General features: G+C 39.9%; 4 protein-coding genes across 6 annotated transcripts in view; 2 read left to right on the top strand and 2 right to left on the bottom strand.

The window, feature by feature from the left end:
• Positions 1-10,161, bottom strand: part of LOC6035148 (partitioning defective 3 homolog) — a 169,232-nt gene extending 159,071 nt beyond the window's left edge. Inside the window, exon 1 of the mRNA XM_038249301.1 lies at positions 9,074-10,161. Within this exon, the coding sequence (XP_038105229.1) occupies positions 9,074-9,181 (108 nt within the window). The 5' untranslated portion in view covers positions 9,182-10,161. The remainder of the gene's footprint in view (positions 1-9,073) is intronic.
• Positions 10,162-17,291: 7,130 nt separating this feature from the next.
• On the top strand, positions 17,292-18,158 carry LOC6035151 (activator of basal transcription 1). The gene has a single exon (XM_038248612.1). The coding sequence runs from the start codon at positions 17,394-17,396 to the stop codon at positions 18,135-18,137; it is 744 nt and encodes a 247-aa protein (XP_038104540.1). The 5' UTR covers positions 17,292-17,393; the 3' UTR covers positions 18,138-18,158.
• Positions 18,159-18,177: 19 nt separating this feature from the next.
• Positions 18,178-20,182, bottom strand: LOC6035152 (zinc finger protein 816). The gene has a single exon (XM_001845333.2). It carries the CDS (start codon positions 19,720-19,722, stop codon positions 18,196-18,198), a length of 1,527 nt encoding a protein of 508 aa, XP_001845385.2. The 5' UTR covers positions 19,723-20,182; the 3' UTR covers positions 18,178-18,195.
• Positions 20,183-20,501: 319 nt separating this feature from the next.
• On the top strand, positions 20,502-22,026 carry LOC119765539. 3 transcript variants are annotated; one of them, XM_038249619.1, is made up of 3 exons: positions 20,502-21,136; positions 21,231-21,404; positions 21,464-22,026. In XM_038249619.1, the coding sequence occupies exons 1-3, from the start codon at positions 21,134-21,136 to the stop codon at positions 21,563-21,565; spliced, it is 279 nt and encodes a 92-aa protein (XP_038105547.1). In that variant the 5' UTR covers positions 20,502-21,133; the 3' UTR covers positions 21,566-22,026. The 3 variants fall into 3 exon arrangements, 2 of the variants coding, with proteins under 2 accessions (XP_038105547.1, XP_038105546.1); XR_005276804.1 differs by having other exon boundaries at positions 21,195-21,552; XM_038249618.1 differs by having other exon boundaries at positions 20,502-21,404.
• Positions 22,027-22,964: the final 938 nt, after the last annotated feature.

The following is a 22,964-nucleotide window of genomic DNA, read 5'->3' as shown; positions in this document are numbered from 1 at the left end:
TTGAGTATAATACAAAACTTTAAAATCTAATTTGACAGTACCGCGATTTTTTGAGCAAATCTTAGTTTTCAGAAAACGTCTAAAATATAGTCGAACCATTTTAACTAACTTTTTAGATGAGGATTCAAATTTAAAACCAACAGTCTGGCGTTTTTTTCGAACATGTCCTATAAACATAGGTTTTATTCATTGCTTTTTGGGTGTTTTTGAATACCCCTGACGGTTTCAAAAACATCTAAAATTGAAAATTTTGTTTATTGGAACTTAAAAAAAACTTAAAAAGTGGTTATTTCTAAAAAGTGACTTTTTCCAATAGAAGTCATGATCAACCTTGACCAAATATAAAAATCTAAATGTTTAACCCTCGACTGCCAATTTTTTCGATTTTTTTTTATTTTTCCCGTGTTCAGGAGGCCATTTTGAGCAACTTTTATTTTACGAGAAACTTTATTTCTTTAGTTTTTTCTTGTTTCTTGCTTCTTGTTTCATTTTTAGTATTTTAATTTGCATTTATCTTGTTTAATTTATGTTTGTTTTTGGTAGTATTTAGCCTATTCTATCACCTCCTATCATTACATTTTGCCTATCTTATTTTTTTTCATGTTTTACAGTCACTTTTTAAGAGGCAGTACTTGTAAATATTGCTCGGTTAGTTCTAGAGGTCGTATCGAGGTGCTCCGATTTGGATGAAACTTTCAGCGTTTGTTTGTCTATGCATGAGATGAACTCATGCCAAATATGAGCCCTCTACGACAAAGGGAAGTGGGGTAAAACGGGCTTTGAAGTTTGAGGTCAAAAAAAACATAGAAAATCTTAAAATTGCTCGCATTTTCGTAAAACTTCATCAATTCCAACTCTCTTAGATGCATTTGAAAGGTCTTTTGAAGCACTTCAAAATGAGCTATAGACATCCAGGATTGGTTTGACTTTTTCTCTTAGATTTTGCAAATTACTGTCAAAAATTGATTTTTTTGAAACCTTAATATCTTTTTGCAACAGCCTCCAACACCCATACTCCCATAGGTCAAAAGATAGGTAATTTCATGGACCATAAGCCTATGGTATTAACTTTTTGGCCAATCGCAGTTTTTCTCATAGTTTTTCGATTTTTCTAGAACAAACATTTTGCAACGTTGGTTTTTACTCTGTAGGCCAAGAAGACGGCACTTTTTGGTCTCAATTTTGTCATATTCGGAATCCTTGGACAATTTCACGTAAGTTAGAAGTATTGGAGTTGTAATATTAATTTTAAAAATAATTAAATAAAACATTTTTGAAAAAAGAAATAGATTTTATTTACTCTATGATCAATACGTCAAATGCTGTATTAAGTAGGCGAAAACCTGTTTTTCCCCTAATCCAACAAATTGTTAAAAAATATTTTAATTCATTCTAAATGGCAATTTTTCCAATCAAATTTACAACTCCAATACTTCTAATTTACGTGAAATTGACCGAGGATTCCGAATATGAAATTGGTTGAAAAATTGATGTTTAGGTTGTAGAGGGTTAACTGAATAAAAAAAAAACATTGTAATCAAAATCTATAACACGTTTTAACATATATTTCGTACTTATTTCAAATTATCTTGAATAGGGGAAGGTGGGGCAAGACGACCATATGGGGCAAGAGGAACAATCGCTCGAAAGGCCGTAATTTTTACAATTTTGATTATTTCCAGTATGAGGAATTGTTGCTAGCAATGCAATTAACTGATTCTACTACCACATAACCGCCAAAACGACGTAAACGCCATGGGTCATAAGATTTATTTAGGTTTTTTTCAAAACCTTTGTTTTCTTATAATATTTGGATAGTACAAAATAAGGCTTAGGGTTCGTTTTAAGGCTCATTTTATCAAAATGCTATTTTTCTTGGATAAGTAGTATCCCTACCAATGGCTTGCACCTATTATAAAGTATGATTTAACTTTTGATTATTTTTGCTTAGAACTTTTAAAAAATCTTGTTCAGGTGGGGCAAGTGTACCATATGGATTTTTAGTATGGAAAAAATACGAATTGCTGCAACAACATATTTTTTTGGAAAATAAATACATAAAAGTACTTAAAAACTGATAAACAATTGTTAAAAAATTTTGTCCATGCAAAATATAGTGATATTATTCAAATTTCCTTTTTTTCATCTGAGTAATAATTTTTTTTCCTAAAAACGATCAAATTTTTAGTAAAATATTCTTATTTGATGTAAAAATGAAAAAAACGTTTCATATACATTCTAATCTGATGTATCTGAGTGATAACAGTTCAATTGTTAGCAAATTAACATGTTGTTTCATGAATTGTTCCTCTTGCCCCAACGGTTTGTTCGTCTTGCCCCACTAGTTGAGAAGAACGTACGGAAAATCAACATTTTTAAAATCAATTTTTTACCTTAAAAAACAGATTTTTTTTAAAAACTTGTTCTATCAAAGTCTTAGTCAAGACCTGGAATAAGATGATTATAAAAAAATCCGACATATTTTTAACGTTTTTGATGGGTTATAACGAGCATTTCCTTAACTTGTTACACTTGCCCCACTTTCCCCTAGGTACAAAATATTTCAGACATTTTAAGAGTTAAAAAATACCTCAAATCTGATTTTTATGGCAATTTGTCCAAAACAATGTAAAGAAAATATTAACAAAAAATTACTTATTTTTTAGAAATTTTCCCCTGTGTTTTGAATAATAATGAATGATAATGAATGATAATTCAAATTTTTTTTGAATTTTAGTGACTCGGGTGGCCACCCTGCAATAATATTAGGATTTGGATGTTCACAAACTTTTCATAATGAAATCCGTAAAATTAACCCCAAGAAAAGATTTTTAAAAATTGCTTTGAAAAATCCGTGCAAAATTAATGCCTTAAAAATTCAACACCATCGGAAACACATTAAAAAAAATAAAAAAAATACGTTAATTAATCCACCCTTAGTTGGTTGGTGCCTTCATAAAGAGAGTACACTACACAGCCGCAAAAAGTTATTTATACACAAAATAACTATCAAAATATCTGAGATCCGGCTTCAAAAAAGTGTTTTAAAAACACTAAAGTACTTATACCTTTTGATTGTCAGATCTTCAATCTTTTCAACGCGTCTTTCAAATACCTTTCTAACAATATATAGCATGACAGGATTTCTTACAAAAACCATTCTTTTTAAAATCTTCCGAAGTTTAGCTAAAATCGTTTTTTAGCATAACTTTTGAAGTACTTTTCCTAACTTTATAATATTAACTAGGGTCATGTAGGACCCCAAGACGGATCGAATGAGACCAAAACGGTCCCAATCGGTTCAGCCAGTCCGGAGATAATCGAGTGCATATTTTTCGGTGCACGGACTTACATACATACACACGCACAGACATTTGTTCAGAATTTGATTCTGAGTTGATAGGTATACGTGAAGGTGGGTCTACGAGGTCGAACTAAGAAGTTTCATTTTTCGAGTGATTTTATAGCCTTTCCTCATTGAGGTGAGGAAGGCAAAAAATCCAGAGGACTAAGTTTCCCTCCTAAAACGATAAAGGGGTTAAATGAGTTCAATACTCAAATGATCAAGAGTCTAAACTAAATATAAGATTCGAGAATTCCAGGGTTCAAGGGTTAAGAAAGAATCATGTTTTGATTCCTTTTAGAAGGAAAGAAGGTATTAAGAAATTAGTTTAGAAATTCTACAATGAATCCACAGAAATGATTAGGAACATCTCGAGAATCTAAACAAAGCACCGCATAAATTTCTCCCATGGGAAAGCCATGTCTTTTGTCGCCCCTCCACACTCCAATAAAGCTCTAATCAGGGTCGTAACATAAAACATGGACTATAGGGCAAGTGAAAACGTTCACTTTTCTCGTACTCAATGTTCAACACGAGAGAGAGCGCGAGCATTTGGGTAGGAAAGTCTCGACTGTGTTGTGCTTTCTAACATCGAACAAGAGAAAAGCCCAGAAGCCCTACAACTGAACCGTCAACACAGGCTTAGTGACACGACTTGGAGAGTAGAATTACAACCTCCGTGGAGATCTTTTCTTCGTTGACGGTTTTCCTCTCACTTTCCTCAGTTCTTCTGCTGTGGGATTTAATAAATTTCCCTTTTTATTTCATTTTAAAAGCAATCTCCGGCTGTTTTTAACTGTTTGGGCACATGATCTTGACACCCTAATTGTGACGATCCCCGGAATTGGGCATCCTGTCCCGGAAGCAACGTCGGTGACCACTCCTTGCGTACCGATATAATGAGTTCATCGTTACGGAACGCTGCCCCACACCCTCTCTCTCTGCAATCCGATTAAACAAATGAAGGGTCCTCCAATCTCCGGCTTCGCGCGCGCACGACCAATCCCTGATTTTCTACCAACCTTCTGGGACAAGGGACAAAGAACTGCGTGCGTGAGTCGCGCCTCTCGGCGCGAAGGAAATGATGCAATTAGACGGCGAGGTTCTCCTCGAGGAGACTATAAAAATGACACATTGAGAGTACGACCAGGCTCTCCGTCCGAGGTGTAATTGCGAAGGGGACCTCAACCGTCGCGACCGGAAGAGGATCATTATCAACGAGTTACGGTCTCCGCCCTAGGGCTAGAGTTGTGCCTCGTTGAAGGTAGAGAGCAATCTTCGAGAACGATGTTTGAAGCGGAATTCTTAGGTAAAAGTTCCCGAGTTTGTGCCAAACTGGTCCTCCAAGAAGATCTCACTCTCAAGTTTACCCTCTCGGCGAGCAGCATCAGATGATGATGACGTGCTGTAGTCCGAGTAGTTTTTTTTTTGCATTGGGCACGACCTCGTCTTCTGGACACGGACCGAAAACCGGTTCGGGAGATGCCTATTCATGCTCTGCTGGAGTTGAAGAAGAACTCTGAAGACGACGACCGCGCGCAACAACAACTCCGCCATCGTTTTGGTTGTTATTATTTTTGTTCTGCTTTCTGGTATACCTACACGCTGACTGAAGTCTCCGTCGTCTTGAAGACACGAACTCTATTTGTTTTCTGCGCTTTTTGGTATTTGCTTGGCCGGTGATGATGATGACTCTTTATCTGTTGGAGGTGTCCAAGTTCGCGCCGCGGCCGCAGGTTCAACCACGGAGTTTTACATCATCATCCTGCTCCGGCCTCTCGAGCGCGGTCGTTGTTCCATCGACATCGATGGCGTGAGGCGTTGTTGTGGATTGCGACGCGCACCTTGATGAGCCTTGCGGCTGGTGAATAATGTGCGACGGCCGGGAATTTCAAGGTTGAACGGTAGTTGGGTCGCGCGATTGCCCAAGCGAGTTAGGGGTGGTGACGTCGTAGACCGAACCAAAAAAAAAAAAACGGTGGTTTTGGTGGAATGGAATGCTTGATTTGAGACATTCGTAAGTTGGGTTGAAAAAGTATTGAGAAATACCTAACAATAGAACAAAACCTAATAAAAAATTCTTGACGATATGACAAACGTACACAGCTAAAAAAGTAGTAATCCAGCTGCGTGTAAAAGGCCTGGGTGTAAAATAAATATTTTATTATTTTGTGCAATTTTATGTAATTTTACACCCAGAAATATGTAGCCCGTCAGTATGGGAAATCTACTTGACCAAAATGTCATGTCCATATATGCGTTTATCTCTTCAGCTTTTCATCGGTCTGATGGCCGAGTGGGCTAAGGCGGCAGTCCTTACTGTTGGTGCTGGGTTTAAATCTCGTCGGTTGCATTTTTTTTATTGTGTTTGCAAAAATTGTACATGCAGCGTTTTAATACTAAGTGTCTATTTAGACGAAGGTGATTTGCATGCGATTTTACCATCGGATTTTTTGCAGTGTTTGTTCAAAAATAGAACTATTAGATCAACTGTTGAATACTGATGATCACAAATCATGTAATTTTCACAGCATTCAAAAAATAATAAATAAAGACAGCGTTTCGACAAAGTCCTATTTGAAAAAGAAGCTTGACTGATGGTATGTTTACTGATCATGCGATAAAATACATCGTTTTATCAACCCAGCTTTATTCCGTTTAACTTTATGTTGATTTTCGCAATAAAACTCACAATATAACAAAAATCCCTTTGCAAATGCAATTTAGAAGAGAATTGTAAGGGCACAAAAGCGCTGTCTCCTGATTATTGTTTCTAGCGAGCTTTTCGGCCCTTTCGTTTTAGTTGGAAATAATGAGGAATTCAGTGTTTATTTTGATAATTTGTGAAGTTTTGTGATACAGTGGTGTACATAAGTTATGCAAAACACAAAAAAAATCAAAAATTTACTGAAAAGTTCACTTTATAACAAAAAAAGTTCTTCAACTACAAAAAAGAAAAGGGCACATCTGAGTCAGTTGTGTGTGTTTGGCTCGAATTCATTACGTGTCAGCAATTCTCGGTGACTTTGAAAACTGATAATTAGCTGTGTGAGTATTGTCACTGTGACAAAAGAAGCATGTATCACAGTAAAAAATTGTGTAAATTTAGAAGAGATAATTTTGGAAGGTTTAGACTGAAAAAGTAAAGTTACAATAGAAAAGTGGAAAAATTACACATTTTCAGAAGTAAAATTATATACTTGTTCTGACATAGAAAATGTACCCCTTCTCAGATGTAAAATTACCACGATTTTTTTAATGTTTTAAGTAAGACAAAAATAAAATTCATTCATTTCATTCGTTGTTTAAATAAGTTTTCAATTTAAGTGCGTAGAATAAACATTGAAAACTTGGAAATACTCATAAAATCTTTTTATGAGCAGCATTTGAAAGGAAAATAATAAATAAAAAACAACATTCACTATTAAATGAATACCTAAGTACAGTTCATATTATCATTAAATAGGACGGGTAGAAGGATTACAGTTATTTTTCTCCCAATTATAATTAAAAGCTTTATGAGTTTTGCTTTTGTTAGTTAATTTGCAAGCGCCTGTTTATTCTCTATGTTAAATGTTTATTTCATAATTTTAATTTTATTTTTCTACCGTTTGTTCAGGGAACTTATCTTGATAAATTTTAAAATATTGCTGAGAATGTTTTCACATGAATATATTTATTTTAAATGATCAAAGCAAACTTTCTTTTGAATGTTCTATTCAAAAGATACAGTCAAATTTCTCTGCGTCGATATTACAGGTATCGTGGTCAGAGGAAGCAATCAGGATATAAAATAGAATAATTGAAGTTAGAAGATACTGAAAATTCCTTTGAGTGAGAAAAAAATAAATAATGATAGATAGCTTCATGAATAGTAAATAATCAGTTTTTCTTTGAAAACGTACTTAATTAAATCAATATTTTATTCCATGAAATAACAATTTGACTGCCATTTCATTTTGAATTATAATTTTGAGATAAATTATATGATTCAAACTGTATTTAATTGAGGGCAAATGAGACTATTTTTGTATCTAAAAAGTCGGGCCTTTTCAGAGTATTTTATTTATTTTTTATTGAGTTGAGTCGTAAAATTTCCATTAAATTTGATGGTCCCCGCGGAAATTGAAGTTTTTTCAGCTTGAAAAAATACTAAACCTGTTATGTTTCTGCCAAAATTAGCATAATACCAATGATTTTTTTAAATGTTTTTTTTCTAAAATTTATTTTAGTTTCTCAGCTGTGTTTAACTTTGTGAATAACATTTTTAAAATTGGTTATAGGTTATATTTTTGTTTCTTCAATTTTTAAATAGTTTTTTTAGGCGGCATGAAAACTTTTAAGAACTTTTTTTTCTGAAGCTTTAAAAGTTCTGCGAGATGGCGAAAATAATTCAAATAAAATTACTTGCGAGTGTTGACGGTGTTTTATGATTTTTTTTAAATTAAATATACTTTATTGAATCTTTCTTATAACAATTACATTTGATTTACATAATAAGTGGTCAGCTGTGGCTCTTCAGCTTTAGTTTGCTTTTCGTGATTTAAACACTGTTCATTTTCATAACTTTAAAAGTACATGATTAATCATTCTTGTAAAACTTGGTACAATGAGGAAACGGTGTTTTATGAAAATTTCAAGTTGCATATGAAATTTATTTTTGTCCTCTATTTCTGGACTTTTTTTTTATTAGTTTCTATAAACAAATGTAAACATTGAGTGTATCCTGCAAATTCTGATGGACATTGACATAAGGTGTGAGAGGCAGGGTTACCAGGTCTGAACAAAAAAAAAATGGCAATTTGACAAATCTGGCAAGCCACTTTTCTCAAAGTAATGAGCAAAGTTGTGTTCAAAAATTGTGTTTTTTCACTTATTATACATTGTAGCTTCACCAAATAAACATTTTCGATGAATTTTACTGAGTCTGGAAGAAACATTGATTACTTTTATTCAAATCATCACTCAAAAAGTTCAGTTTTATAAAACAAATCTTGCTTTAAACTCTTAAGTTTTTCTTTTTTAATTTTTTGTTATAAAGAATGAAAAAAAAGTTTCAATATGCTTAAAAAACATTAAATTATGTAAGACAGGACAATAATTTGTCATTTTTTACTTTTTTAACAAACATTTATGTATAAAAGAAAGAACAATAACACATTTAAAAACAAATTATAACTTTCTGATCCATCCCAGTTCAACGATCAAGATTCTAGCGAAATTCTAACATATTTAGAAATGTTAACAGCATTCTGAAAGAATCAGCTTTGCTAGCATATTTCGTGACTGGAATCGATTCTCAAACTTCTGTTAAGCCAGCACGTTTCTTGAGAATCGATGTTAAAATTTAAAGTTTTTGTTTATTTAAGGAAATTTATCTGGAATTTTTTATTCATAACTTTTTTTTTATTAGGTTCTCTTAGGTGCTACGACCAGGTTAGAACCGAGGACCGGTCAACATCTAATATATAATACATCGCAAAAAACAACTCCTTGCACTCCATACTTCGAGATCATGTAACTGACGAGGGTTACTTGGTCCAAGCGGGTCTTACAGGTCTTGAACCTGGCGCTGTATTCGGAGAAAATGTGCCACAGCTCAGTCGAACTTTAGAGCACCTCCTCTTCTTCCACCAAGTATTTTCTTGACTGCTTCCTGCGGGTCGAGGGCGATCCTTCGGATTTACGTCCGGGACTGGCTTATTTGGCTTCTTAGAAAAACAAACTCACCTTTCGCTTGTACCGCACGACGGCCTCCTGTTCCAGCTTGCGCACCGTGGTCCCGGGGGGACACGGCACCACGAACCGTGTGGCCCCAAAGCACACCGTCACCTTCATGATTGTTGACCTTATTTTCGTTGATTTGTTTTTTTCTTCCTCAAAAAATCGTTCACTACTCTTTCGATGCACTCGAACAATCACAAATCAAAATCATCAAAACAGATAGACACACACTTTTCACCACAGCTCATCAAAGATACTCATGATTTCGGCGGTGGAACCACTTCCGGAACGGGGACGGCTGCTGCTGCGGGTTCTTCACACCTGGCGCCCATCCATCGACGTCAAATTCAGGACCAGCGCAATATGTTTTGACATTTCGCACACCTGCGCTGCTGACGGCTTTTGTTATTCCGCGACCGTTACCATAACAACCTTCAACCGTTTTCGTCGCGGTGAGGTCAAACAGAATCTGTGTGTTTTTTTCTTGTTTTGTGCGTGTTTTGTCTGCAAAGTGCTCCTTTTCTCGTTGCTGCAGTTTCAAGTTTGAACTTGTTTTTCTTCCAACAGCAATTAGTTTTCCAAAAAATAGACTTCCAACTGCGCGCGATCAATTAAGTCGATTCCAAATCCAATCAAGGATTCCAAAAACAACAACAACAACACAATCTCCCCTCACTCACACACACTTCCACCACAGGTAAATCTGACAGACGGAGGAGGCGCTCGGACTTTTTGCTCGGGGTCTCTTCGCAACACTCACACAAGCAAACATTTAAGAACAACCACCTGCCGCCCGTTGAAACTTTTTTTCATTCCTCTTCGTTTCCTTTTTCTTTCCTCCTCTTTGGGACAGGATTTTTCCTCAACTTTTCAACAAACTTAACGCAAATCCACGACCACTTTTAATCACACTTTTGAGTCATCAACGGCTGCTTTTTTTTTTTGGAATTCCGGAAGATGCCGGATTCTCTTTGCTGAGACCGACGCGCAACCGCGGACAAACACACGGACGGATTCTGATGACACGACGCGGGCACCACGACGGCACACACGTCCAGCGCAAGCGAGCTCTCGAAACGGACTGAGTTTGAAAACGGACGAGAAAAGAGAGAGCGAAGCGAAGGGAGAGCGAAATATTTTTTTGAAAAGGAAGCGTTTGCGCAAACGGTTGACGGGTTTTGAAGGGGATCGGAATCGACCGAGTTTGACAGCCGGGAAGCGTTTGCTGAAATATCAACAAGTGTTGCTTGGAGGGGGATTGGGCTTCCGGGAAACGGTGAGAAGATTCCAACCAACTGTCAGCTAAAATCATCATTTCTGGAGTTTTTTCTTTGAAAAGGTCCAATAAACCAATTTTTCCAGTTTTTGCTTTTAGGGTGTTTTTGATTCCGCCTTGAGTCAGGGGTATTAAAAAACACCCAAAAAGCAAAAACTGAAAATTTGGTTTATTGGACCTTGTAAAAAAAACTCCAGATTTCTAGAATTATTTTTTTAAAGGTAATACAGTCATCCCTCATATTCGGAACAGTTTACAGATCGGCCAATTTTCAACAAATTATATAAAATCGATAATTGAACATAAAGATTTGTTTTTACCTTCATGTGAAAGCTTTTCTTGCGATCTTTCGATTGATGTATAGACCGGCTATATATTTTTACGTTTTATATCAAGTTTTCAAAGAAAAACATTGACCCTTTAAATCCACAAATTCGGAACCACTTCTTTCTTACGATGTAAACAAACTTTTTTTTCTCTCCAGGAGTACCTATTTTTTTTTTAAATAATGACTTTGCACTCTGAAACCAATAAAACTTATGCTTAGTAATGTTTTATGAATGGTCTGATAACTTTTTTATGAAAATATTAGTTAAATTCAGGTGTTTCACAATTGTGGGGGACACAATAACATCCCACAATCATGGAACAGGCAATTTGGAAGCAGTGTTTTGGTGCTCTGGATAAAATAGTCTTGAGATGCAGTTTTTGTTTAAAAATTATTACTTTTACTAGTGAAATAGCAAGAGAATGTTCAAATAAAGGCCCTAAAAATAGAAGGGTCGGCAGAAAAGTTGCATTTTGCATTCTATTGACAAATTACCACAAAAGTGTTCCGAATTGGTGGATGTTCCGAATATGTGGGATGACTGTATCTGGAGTTATTTTTTAAAGGTCCAATAAACCAAATTGGCAGTTTTTGCTTTTTGGGTGTTTTTGAAACTGCCTTGAGTCAGGATTATTAAAAAAAACACCCATAAAGCAAAAATCATAAAATTTGGTTTATTGACCCTCGATTGGACCTTTAAAAAAAACTCCAGATACCTATAAGCTATTGTGTTTCATTTGTTTTTTAGGACCTATATAAAAAAAACTCTAGATTTTAAGGTAATTCTTGCAGGATTCTAGCAGAGTTCTAACAGAACTGGATATTCTAACAGCATTCTAGCAGAAATTTTCTACAACTCTAGCAGGATTTTGGCAGAACCAGCTCTGCTATAATATTTCGTGACTGGACCAAGTGACCAATGGATGGCCTCAGATTTATTTTATTTTATTTCATTTTTGAAATTAAAAATAAATAAATAAAATTATTTTTAATTTTGTTTCACACTCATAATTTTTTGCTGAAATCAGAACAACTTCGACATCTTTCTGTCGAAAAAATCAGTAGTTATTCTGTTTTCGGCAGAAAGAGCCTGAACTGAAAAATATAAAATTAGTGTTTTTATTCGTGAAATTTACATTGAACCCAGTGTTGAATACCTTGCATTACATTGTTCATCTGCACGTCCTTTAAACGCTCATTACAACAATTAAAACAATGAAATTTCGATTTGCTGCAGAGAAAAAATCTATAAGTTTCACGATGGTGGATACGGATAAGGCCTCTTGCAAATTAATACGAAAACGAGCAACGAGACAACTTTAGAGCAATGCCGAAAAACATGATCTTAGAAAACTTTTACTTAATTTTTATATGCAAAGTCAGATTTATTAAAAAAGTGTCATATAAAGTAAAATTTTGGCGCTGCCCAAGTCTAAGAATTTTTTTCTAAATTTAACCTCTAGTTGGTGAAATACATGAGCATGAGCATGAGAGATCACCCATGGTTGCCTCTCCGTTGCTGAACAAAACCGTATTATCCTTTCAGCACTACTGATCATAGGCTTCGACGATCTAGTGGTGTTTCCCTTATCATTATTATTATTTTCTGTTGCTGAACCGCAGGAACTGTATAAGGAAAATTCACAAGAACTTAAAATTGTTATACACGCAGGGGAATACACTTTAATTTGTTTCAGCTGATTGTACTTAAAGGTACAATGACATTTTGAAGATTTTTAAAAAAATATTTATTCTGTCTGTAAATATTCAATTTTGGGCAACATCCAATTTTAGGTGGATTTACCTCGAAAACGGTGAGCTCGACTTCTGGCTAGGCAAAATCATGCGTTTTATCAAAATTTCAGTTAATAAAATTTACAAAAAAAAAATGGTATACGATCAGCCCGAGGGGTGAGACACATGCCCTAATCAACTATAATATTCTTCTGATTGATTAAGAATTATTAGTTGGTTGATTAACTTTTCACTAATTGATTAGTGCATTCCCACCATGCTTTTTTATCTTGGCCTGTCGAACAGACGTCAGAAAACCAAAACAAACGTAAACGTTTGCAAATTGAAGCCAACGAAAATAAACCTTAAACTTTATTTTCTCGCGGAAACTGACCCCGAATCAACTACCGGCTGATGTGGAGCTGGAAACAGTAAAATTTCCACCGTCAGCGACATTCGGAGCTTGCACGCCATACTATCTCCACGAAAAGGAAAGCAGCGGAAGCGAAATATGTCTTAGTCCGAAATTGCAGGTGGTTCAAATGTAGCCGGGAGGGTCTTTGGGGTGTGGTTGTAGCCGTACGCGATTACGACGCCCCCACTTTGCACACGTGTATGTATGTCTTGTCGGTAAGAGCGATGAGCGCATTCAGCTGCAGCATGGTCCGGTTTGGAAGCGTTTCACTTAGCCGGAAGCAGATGGTTCTACATTTTCCGATGCTGATGTAAACGTTTCCTCACTCATATAAGTAGGAGTCAGTTCCGTAGATCGACTCCTTCCGCGATTGGATGAACTTCAACTAAACCACCTCACGTTTTAGAAGCGCTACGGAACCTGCTACACGCTTGTTAATATTCCGAAATGAAAAAAAAAAATACGAGTTTCTGCTATAAGCACCGAGAACCTAGACTTTTCTGCATTCTAGGGCCATTCTTGTCCCAACTCAACGGTAAGGAAGTGACTTGCCGTCGACAACGGCAACATTGTACTGGCCAGAGAGAAACACACCAGAATTTTAATTTTATTGAAATATCATAAAAAAAATACAACGTGATATCGCTTCGGTTTACGACACGATCCGTTTCCTGTATATATTCTCCTTAATCAGCTGAAGTTCAGACTCGGAACGCATCCGCGGAATCCGCCAGCGGACATGGGACGCGTGTTACGGTTAACTCTCCTCGACCTTTGACTCTGGTCAGATTGTGCCTTCAAGCCCGGACGCCCACCACGTTTCTTCTGGCGCCGGGTTTTTTTTTCCCCATTGACCACGGGATTGCTACGGGAAGTCGCCCGCAGACACGTTCACCTCCTCCGCGGATGATCGGGAACGGCCTCGGGACTGATAGCGCTGTTGTGAACGCCCCCGAAAACGCTTGATCGGCATCTTCCAGTGGGGTACTATTACTCGGGTTTCCAAGCCAAACCTGGCCTGAGAGTTGGAGCACTTGTGGGACGACTTGCGCTAGGTATAGTCAGGGTTCATTCTGTGGAAAGAAACCAGAATTAGTTCTTCGTTTCAGGTACCTTGAGTGCAAACTTACGTAGCAATATCTGACTGACTGTCGGATCGATGCCGGACGGATCTGACAAAAGGCAGACGAGTTCGTTGCCATCGATGCGTTGACACCGTGGAAGGTCGGCAAGCAGAGCTGTTCCACGCCGACATGGAGATCGAGGTTCACAATCTGGTTTGTTTGCTGGTCATCGACGACACCTTCGTGGCGAAGGACGGGCTGGCGGATTTGGCCGCGCTGGACCGGGCCAGAAGCTTCCAGTAGGCGAAGATGGCGCTGCTAAGGCAACTATGCAACGTCCAAGTGCTGCTGGATTACGTTACGGTGAAACGGGTGAAACGCGAACACAGTCGAATCGAGCTGCTGCAACAAATCAACAGCCTGCGGAAGCAACCGGTCGCGGTGGACGCCACCGAGATTTACGGAATTGCTCAGAAATCGTCCGATCTGGGCTTTGTCAGCAACTTGGCAAAAATACAATCGTTTCGGAGGTGCTGCGAGAGCAGGCTCAAAATCTGTTCCAGGTCGAGTTGGCCACCGATCGTCGAAACCATCGGTTGAAAAACTATCCGGCCGTGCTGGGTGATAACGCGACGTGCGAGTTGAACTCCACGCTGCTACTACGCTGCGCTAACATGCTGGAAATGCCCGCGACCGCCCTGCTGGATAGGGCTCCGGAATTTCGACGTCACAGGCTAAAAGATCCCGCAGGGAACGCTGTTCTGAGTGGAGCCCAGCGCGGTGCAAATGTTTTTTTTTTTTTTTTTGCTTATGCTATTTATTTGGCTTCTTGTTGTACAACATTTTTGGGCCAGGTTTTTCTTGATTACAAAATACGTTTCTTCTTGGCTAATCTTACTATCGCCTTCTTCTTCGACAAAATGTGAATCTTGCGTGGTACGTTCGTTGTTTGCTGTGGATTCCCTTTTTCGTTGCTGTGGTCGATGCTGGTGTTGAGATTTTGTTCATTGTTTTCGTGTCTGTCCGAAAAAATTAGATCGCATGCGTTGTCTATTGTCTTCTTTTCTGGTTCTGTAGTCTTCTCTGGGTGTTCTTCTTGGTCTTCGTTTAATGTGGTGCTGTTATCGTCGTTGTAATTTGTGCCTTTGCATTTTTTACCCGCGTGTAGTTTTTGGGTGCAATAGCGACACGTTTTAATTTGGTTTTTGTGAACGATGTATGCCGATAGTCCCTCAATTTTAACAAATGAGGGAATCGGCTTTTGGATCTTCATGCGCACGACTCTAACCCCATTCGGGACACCGGGGAAGAAGTCGCGCCACACCTCGTCGTGGATAGAAATTATCTCCCCGTACTGTTGAAGGTGGTTCTCAATCATGTGGTTCGGCATTCGGGGTGGTAGATCGTGAACCTTCACCTCGATGGAGCCGTCTTCCACATAGATTGGAATCATGAACCGCTTCTTCTCGTGCACAATGAAGTGCTTCGAATTGTGGTTCTTAGCGATGCACGTAGCTTGTTCTGGCGTAGTTGTCTCGATGATGACCTGGTTCCTCGACACGTTCACCTGTAGGTTACGCACCGACGACAGGTCCAGTTTAATCTGCTGCTGTAGAAAGCGTTGGATAGTCCCCAATTCGGGTATCACTGGCATGACATTAAAGTCAAAGACCAAGGAATTCTGGCGAAATTTGTTCATTTCGTTTGGCTTGCTCGAACAATGAACGACCTTGGGCCGCAACCGTCTCACAGAATAAAGCGCACTTGACACGAGCGCAAAAAGCGACCGCTCTGGCTGAGTGTAGAATAGCGACTGCGGTGCAAATGTTTCACGACCTGGACAAGTCGCTGAAGGAGATTTTCCGGCAGCCGTTGCAGAATCTTGAAGTCGAACGACGACGCTGCTGGGGTCATTTCGGTTAATCCTATCTTCTTCTCGCTGTGTCGTGTGTTTGGGAGAGGTGATTGTGGAACTTCTCGACGGGTACCAGGTTGCTGGAGAGCGGCCATCCGGTTACGATTGGGGAATGTTTTCTGAAAACGGTTTTGTCCGATATCAGCAGAATCTTGACGAGCCAGCTTCTGAGGAAGAGTATAGATAGTTATTTCAATGGAATTCACATTTTTTTAAACTTACCATGCAGTAAATCGAATTTTCGTTGAAACTGTCTCTACTTTTTCTTCCGAGCAAAATCATTTATCAGCTGTCAGAACGACTTTTCTTCAAGTACCAAGATCATTTGCCGGAAGGTGGGAAACGACATGTCAAATCAGCGCTAATTAACTAACTAGTTGACCGCAATAAGCGCTAATTGATTAGTGGTACAATAATTAATTAGCTGTGTCCTGCCCCTCGGATCAGCCTGTACAAATTTTGATTTGACAAAATATGGCGTTGAACTTGGCGTTCAATCAAGCTTGATTCTTCTTGATTCCGGAACGGAATCGACGTAACACCTTATAATGTGGCCCTCTTAAACCTTGCGGTTTCGTCAACGGATCCACAGGCGTGTATCGTTCTTTTTGCGACAAGACTCCGCCTCCCGGGTCTCCTAAGTGTGAAGGTATGGGCACGGGGAGAGGGCACCGAATACCTATATTTACACTTAGAATTTTTTGCGTCCGCCCCGGGATTCGCGCGGCCCGATTGATCCACACAGGCAGACTTCTTGATTCCACAAAAGTCTTTTGCTGATTCAACAAAATCTTGTTTTTGATTAAAATATGGCTTAATTTTTTAATTAATTCACTAAGTGTACTTCTTGAATTTCAAACCTTGTTTTGCATCTAAAAATGAAGTAATTTATTCAGATTTTACAAGTGTTTAAAAAAAAAAATATGATATTTTTGTAAAATTGGCAACACTTTCCAAAACATATCTTTTTTGACCCTCTAAAACGTCTAGAACATTCAGACAAAAACAAAAACAATGTTTCTGTCGAAGTTTTTGTGCAAAATAATATTTTTTTTTTTTTTTTTGGTAAAATTTGGAATAAATAAAATGGTTAATTTATTTTATTAAGAGTGTGCCTTTTTCCAGAATTGTCTTTCTTATGCCTACAACTTTGCCAAAGACACCAATTTTATCAGAAATTCAATTTGAATTCTCAAGAAACAGGTTATATTTCATATTTTGATACCAATTTTGTGTAGGCATCAGTAGTCAAATTTGTATGGAAAATTTTATGGTAAAACCAATGACGCAAAATGGCATCTTTGGTCTCGTCTTTGGTCATAGTAATGGTCCCTACAAAATTTAAGACAAATCAAAAAATACAAAAAAGAAAATAAAAATTACTGATGATTGAAAACTCTCCACTTAAAAAAGTCCCGAATGCAAAAATATAGTTTTCCCGGGAGGCCTTACCCCTCGTTATTCTACAAAACTGTCAAAAGCGCGTGTTGAATTCAGTTCAAAACAAAACAAAACGAGGTGCCGATGCGTTTCGGGTGATAAAATCTTAAATTTATTTAAAAATTTAGTTCTTTCGTTGGTTATCTGTTAAAATATGACTAAAACTACCAAAAAACGTAACAGCAAATCCCTCAACAATTGCTCCGCCTGGGAGGAATCGACAGTGGAAGATCCCGAGCCAGAAGTCGAACCCACCGTCGATGAGGAAGAGCAAGAATCCGTCGCCGATTCCGACGAACAACCAGAATCCGGAGACAACGACGACGATGAGGACGAAGAACCGAGTGACGATGAGGAACCTGCCGCGGCAAAACGTCCCAAGCCGAAACTGGTGACCCCGCTGCAGAAGAAGAAACCGGGCATCATCTACATCAGCTCGATTCCGAAGCACATGAACGTAACGATCCTGCGCGAACTGCTGGAACCGTACGGGGACGTGGGGCGGATTTACCTGCAGCCGGAGCGGAAGGACGGCGCCGTTAAGAAGCGTACGGCGAAGGGAAAGCGCGCGATGATCCGGTACACCGAGGGTTGGGTTGAGTTTAAGCGGAAACGGGTCGCGAAGGCGGTGGTGGAACATTTGAACACGCGCCCGATAAGTACGAAAAAGAAGTCCGTGTTTTGTGACATTCTGTGGAGTATGAAGTATCTGGCGCGGTTCAAGTGGATTCACCTGAGCGAGCGGCTTTCGTACGAGCGGGCGGTGTTCAAGCAGAAGCTGAGGACGGAGATTGCCCAGGCGCGGAAGGAGGCCACCTTCTTCCAGGACAATTTGGACCGGAGTGAGGTTGCGCGGAAGAAGGCGAAGCGGGAGCAGAAGGCGAATAAAGTGGCGTGAGGAGGGGGATGTTTCTCTGAATTGAATTGCTTTTTAGTTTGAAAAGATGAAAGAAATCCTAAGAATCTTTATTTTCTTCATTTTCCGGTAACGTGTATCCCTGCTTGGTGAAATCGTACAGCTCATCCGGAAGCAGGTTGTTTGCGTCGTCGAAAAATACGTTGCTACTGTAGATCAAATTTCCATCGTCCTCAATGTTCTGCAGAACGATTTGATTCGCGTCGATCTGATAGCAAATCTCGTTCAAAATCTCCTCGTTGATCGCTCCGTCACCAAAGTCCGGTTCGTTCATCATGTCCTGCGGCATCTGCATAGGCACTTCCGGCACCACGACCGTCATGTTCGCCATCTCCGTCGCGTGGTTCTTCTCCAGGTGGCTCATCAACCGAACTCGAATCCCAAACGCGGCCGTACAGAACTGACACTTGAAGGGCTTTCCCAAATGCTGGTACATGTGCACCTTCAGCTGTTGTTTCTGCCGGAAGGACGCCCCGCACAGTCGACACACTTCCGGTTTGGACCCCTCATGAATTCGGAGGTGATCTTTGAGGTGCGAAGACGAGGCAAAGTTTTTGTGGCAAATTTTACACTCGTTCGGCTTGGGACCTTCATCGGTGGGATGCGCCTTTGCCACGTGGGCCGTCAGGAATGCTCGCTTCAAAAACGTCTTGTTGCAGAGCTCGCACCGGAAGCGACGTCCCAAATGCGTTGAAAGGTGCGTTTTCAGCGATTCCTCCTTCCCAAACGCGCGTCCACAAATGTTGCAGGAAAACTGGTTGATTCCAGCGTGGAGAATGAGTTTGTGCTCCGCCAACGATGCATTCCTCGTAAAACTCTTGTTACAGATGTCACACTTGTAGCGTTTTGTTCCCTGATGAACCACCTCAAGATGGTCATTCAACTGTTTCTTCGTCTTGAACTCTTTCGCGCATATCTCACACAAAAACTCCCGCTCCAATCGTTCCTCCTTCAGCACCGCGTTCCGATGCTTCAGCTCGTGATTGTACCAACTACTGCGAGCCTTGTACCATTTCAAGCAGTACCGACACCGATACTTGTTCTCGCTCGCGTGAATCTCCTGATGCCGCGCCAACATTTTCCTATTCTTGAAAACCTTCATGCAAACCTCGCACCGCTGCTCCCCCGCCGCCAACGGCCTCTTAAACCGATCCTTATCCAAGTCATCCCTTATCAAATCCTCCGCAAAGTCCTCCTCCAACCGGTCGTTCCGAACGCTCCCCAAGCTACTCCCCGTATCCAGCTGGCTTATAATCCGCGCAATGCTCGCCTTCGTCTGCAGCTCCTCGTAAGACTTCGCCGCCCTCCGCCGGAACAGATAAAACTCCTTCAACCGTTCGACGCACTCCAAGCAAATCTGCGACGAAACGGGTTCCGCCGGAAACTGCTGGTTCAGCGGAATCAGTGTCAGCTCGCTGTACAGCGTGCTCAGCTGGATGGGGGTGGTCGCTGCGTCGACGGGTTCGTCCGATGCGGAATCGGGAAGGTTCGGACACGCCGTGAACAGACTCACCAGCGGGACGAACTCCGCCAGACAGGAGCGGCAGACTACCTCCGGTAGGTTCATGGAGGATTTTTGTTTTGCTTTTTGTGACGTTTCGATCTACTTTTCTTCGAGCATCATCTAAAGGAAATGTATCAGTTTTCGCTTAAAAGCGGGTATAAATCTAAAATTCGAAGCTAATATTATTTTAAAAAGAACATTCAAAAACTGAACTCTATTCTAGAGTACTTTTTCAAAAGGTCCTATGCGCCAAAAGTAAACAAACTGAGTTAGTTATTGCATTATATTCGGTGTACTAAAAACTATACTATCCGCTAACCCGATTTCTTGAAACTCTTATATTTTTAAATATAATATTTATCTACAAAACAACCTACAACTATTCTCAATAAATTTTAAACAAAATGGTTATAGGTCATTTTACCAACTGGTTGTTCTATGTGCATTCTGGTCGAACGTGTACATAGAACGGTAGCAAATCGACCTATGAGCAATTATAAATATATTTTAATCATCATGCACATACGCTCACATCAAAATGACCTATGTTAAAGATATAATGGATAATTAAAATATAAATTATACGTCGTTTTTGTATGAAACTAAATTATTTTACAATCTTCAATTTATTTACAATGAACAATATATCCGAATCTCGCGCAGAGTGTAGTCATCAGCTGGGAGAGAGCATGAAATTTTTCAATGTTGCCAAAGCCGAAAGGAATAGTGCAAAACGACCTACCCGCCCTCTCTCGAATTTGACAGATAGGATTGATTGAATGCGAGCCAAAGGCGAGCATAAATTGGATTGAACAAAAAACATATTTTTGTTTTGACACTAGTGAGAATTGCTCGGTGTTTTGCACACGCTCCGGTACTTCTCGGTTGTCATTTATCGGCGGAAGATCATTTACGGAAGTCTCCCGGTCCTCTACAAGCAGCGGGAGATCCGGTTGTCCAGAAATGGAATTTCTATTCCGGTAAAGTTGCTTTGCTTTAGTTCCGACTCAGGGCCTCCGTTTACAGTTGTGAAAAGTTCAAACAAAATTCGCCCACCTGCTCCAACTCATCGAAAGCCCCTGGTTGAGCTGAACGGGCCAAGGTGTAATCCGCAAGATTCCGATGCCAAGACAGGTGATCATCGGATGCCATCCGAACGGCCAGCTTTGGTACTGTCGTACTTGGAATACCCAGAGAAGGAAGCGACACCCACATCAAGTCCATTGAAGGAACGGAACGGTATGTAAATTGAACTGTTTAAACCGAAAGATGCAAGTTACATAAATCATTTAGTTGCAGAGACGAAACATCAGAAACAAAAAGAAGATTCCGGAAATTTGACCGTTCTTGACATTACTTTCGGCGATTTCAACGCGCCCACATCAAGATCACGCCTGAATCAAGAATACCTCATTTGCTGCGGGACTCGATAGTCAAAGAGAAGAGGTTGAGAATTTTCCAGCAGTTTCCGTTGATGGTTTGTATTTGTTTATTTTTTATGATCAAATAGTATCTAACGTGAATTATTCTCGCAGAAATGGATGATAGCTCGCTGGAACCTTCTATCGCAGAACGATGGTTATTTGCAGGATGGCCAGGCCATGCCCCGAGACCAGATGTCTAATCCCTTACAGTTTGCATCCCGATGGAAGGTCCAGCTGGAGCATTCCCCGGCGCAATCGATCTTTCGGTCCAAACACGATCTGGAAAGGAATTGTTGGATCGTCCAGTTTCGGCATCGGCCGGTATGCTAATCTAACATTTTTGCTTATTGTTGGTTACAATCTAAGCTTTTTCTTTACAGTTTTGCGTTCCACTGAGGATAAACCGCAGCCGAAGTCGACGGAAACGTCGACAAGCCCCACTTCGCCTCGGGAAACACCGGCTAATCGAAGTGATAAGGTGACGTTGCCGAATCTTGAAGTCAACGATTCACCATGTGATGGAGGTGATCAAAGTTTGGACGAGAGTGACGTAGTTCACCTTGCTCCATACGACCTTCGTCTCCGAGCAGATCGTCACGGCCGGAAACGGAATCGCCCAAACTGGGGTGACCTTGTCAAACGTTACAATCACGGGATTTTCATCCCACTTTCGGTACATCCCGTCGATCAGCTTTCCACAGTCGTACATCGACAGAGCAGAACTTTTTACAGAACTTCTCAAAAAGCATTCGATGCCGCGATCCAATGCGGCTGATGCCGTGGATCGTGTTGTGTCGGCAAAACTCCATAAACAGATCTTTCAGTCCGGATGAAGAGGAAGAAGATGGTACTTAGATGTAGGTTGTAGGAGTATGAAGACAAAGAATACGATGTGAATGTGTTGTATAAACTGTGAAAATACAAAAAAAATGTTTAAAATTGATTGGGCTATCTTTTTTGTTCAAGGGATAGAATTCAAATAATAGGAAGGTGATTTGTTTCAATTTGGAAACAGGTTTTGTTTTTTCTTCTCTATAAAAAAAGTCTTTATATCCGTCCATCAGCGGGGACACAACCATGCCCATTTGTTTGATTAAATTAGCTCTAATTCAACTCGATTGCGAGATGAAATACTCGAAACTAGGTGTCCGAAGGTTTGATTGTTGAGGCAATTGCAAACCTCTTTTTAAACCTTAGCTTTCATCCACCCCGGGATTCGAACTGACGACCTTTGATTTGTGAGTCCAACTGCCTACCAGCGACTCCACCGAGGCAGGAGACCCAGGGAGACGACTCCTACACCTGGACTGAGCTAACGACCTTACCTCTAGGTTAGACAGGGCCAACATTTACTTTCCCGTCCGACGGAAGGCGTGATTAAACAAATCTCATCTCACAAAATGTCACCGAGACCTTCTGGTATCAAACCCAGACCGACTTGGTGAGAGCACGTCAGTGGATGTTTACATTAGGTTTCTTTACAAACCCATATTGGCCCAATTACATTGTTTTGTTTGAATTCTGCTCATAATCACCTTCCTGAAGTTGTACACAAATTCTCGTTTGCGCAGGTTGGCGGAGTTGTTTCTGAGCCGATTGTCCTTTGTTTGTAGCTTTGATACCAGCCGTGATACCAGCACGCGATGTCAACGCCGGGATGCACGAGAACAGAGTCATTAAGGGCCGACCAGAGAGGACCACGTCGATGTAGAGGACATCCTCGACGTCCAGGTACCAGATTCGACAGCCCTTGGCCGTCCCCTTTCCCGCCAAGCGCAGCGCAAGATCGAACGGTGGTCCTATTTAATTTTTGACGCAATGAAGCTAAAAGCTTTGCAGTTGCTGAAATTATTTTATTCGATGTACAATCTCACCTTATTA

Source organism: Culex quinquefasciatus, chromosome 1, assembly GCF_015732765.1.
Source record: "Culex quinquefasciatus strain JHB chromosome 1, VPISU_Cqui_1.0_pri_paternal, whole genome shotgun sequence".
In the NCBI taxonomy this organism is placed as follows: Eukaryota; Metazoa; Arthropoda; class Insecta; order Diptera; family Culicidae; genus Culex; species Culex quinquefasciatus.
The sequence above is the reverse complement of the archived record's forward strand: the minus strand, read 5'-3'. Positions and strand labels throughout refer to the sequence as shown.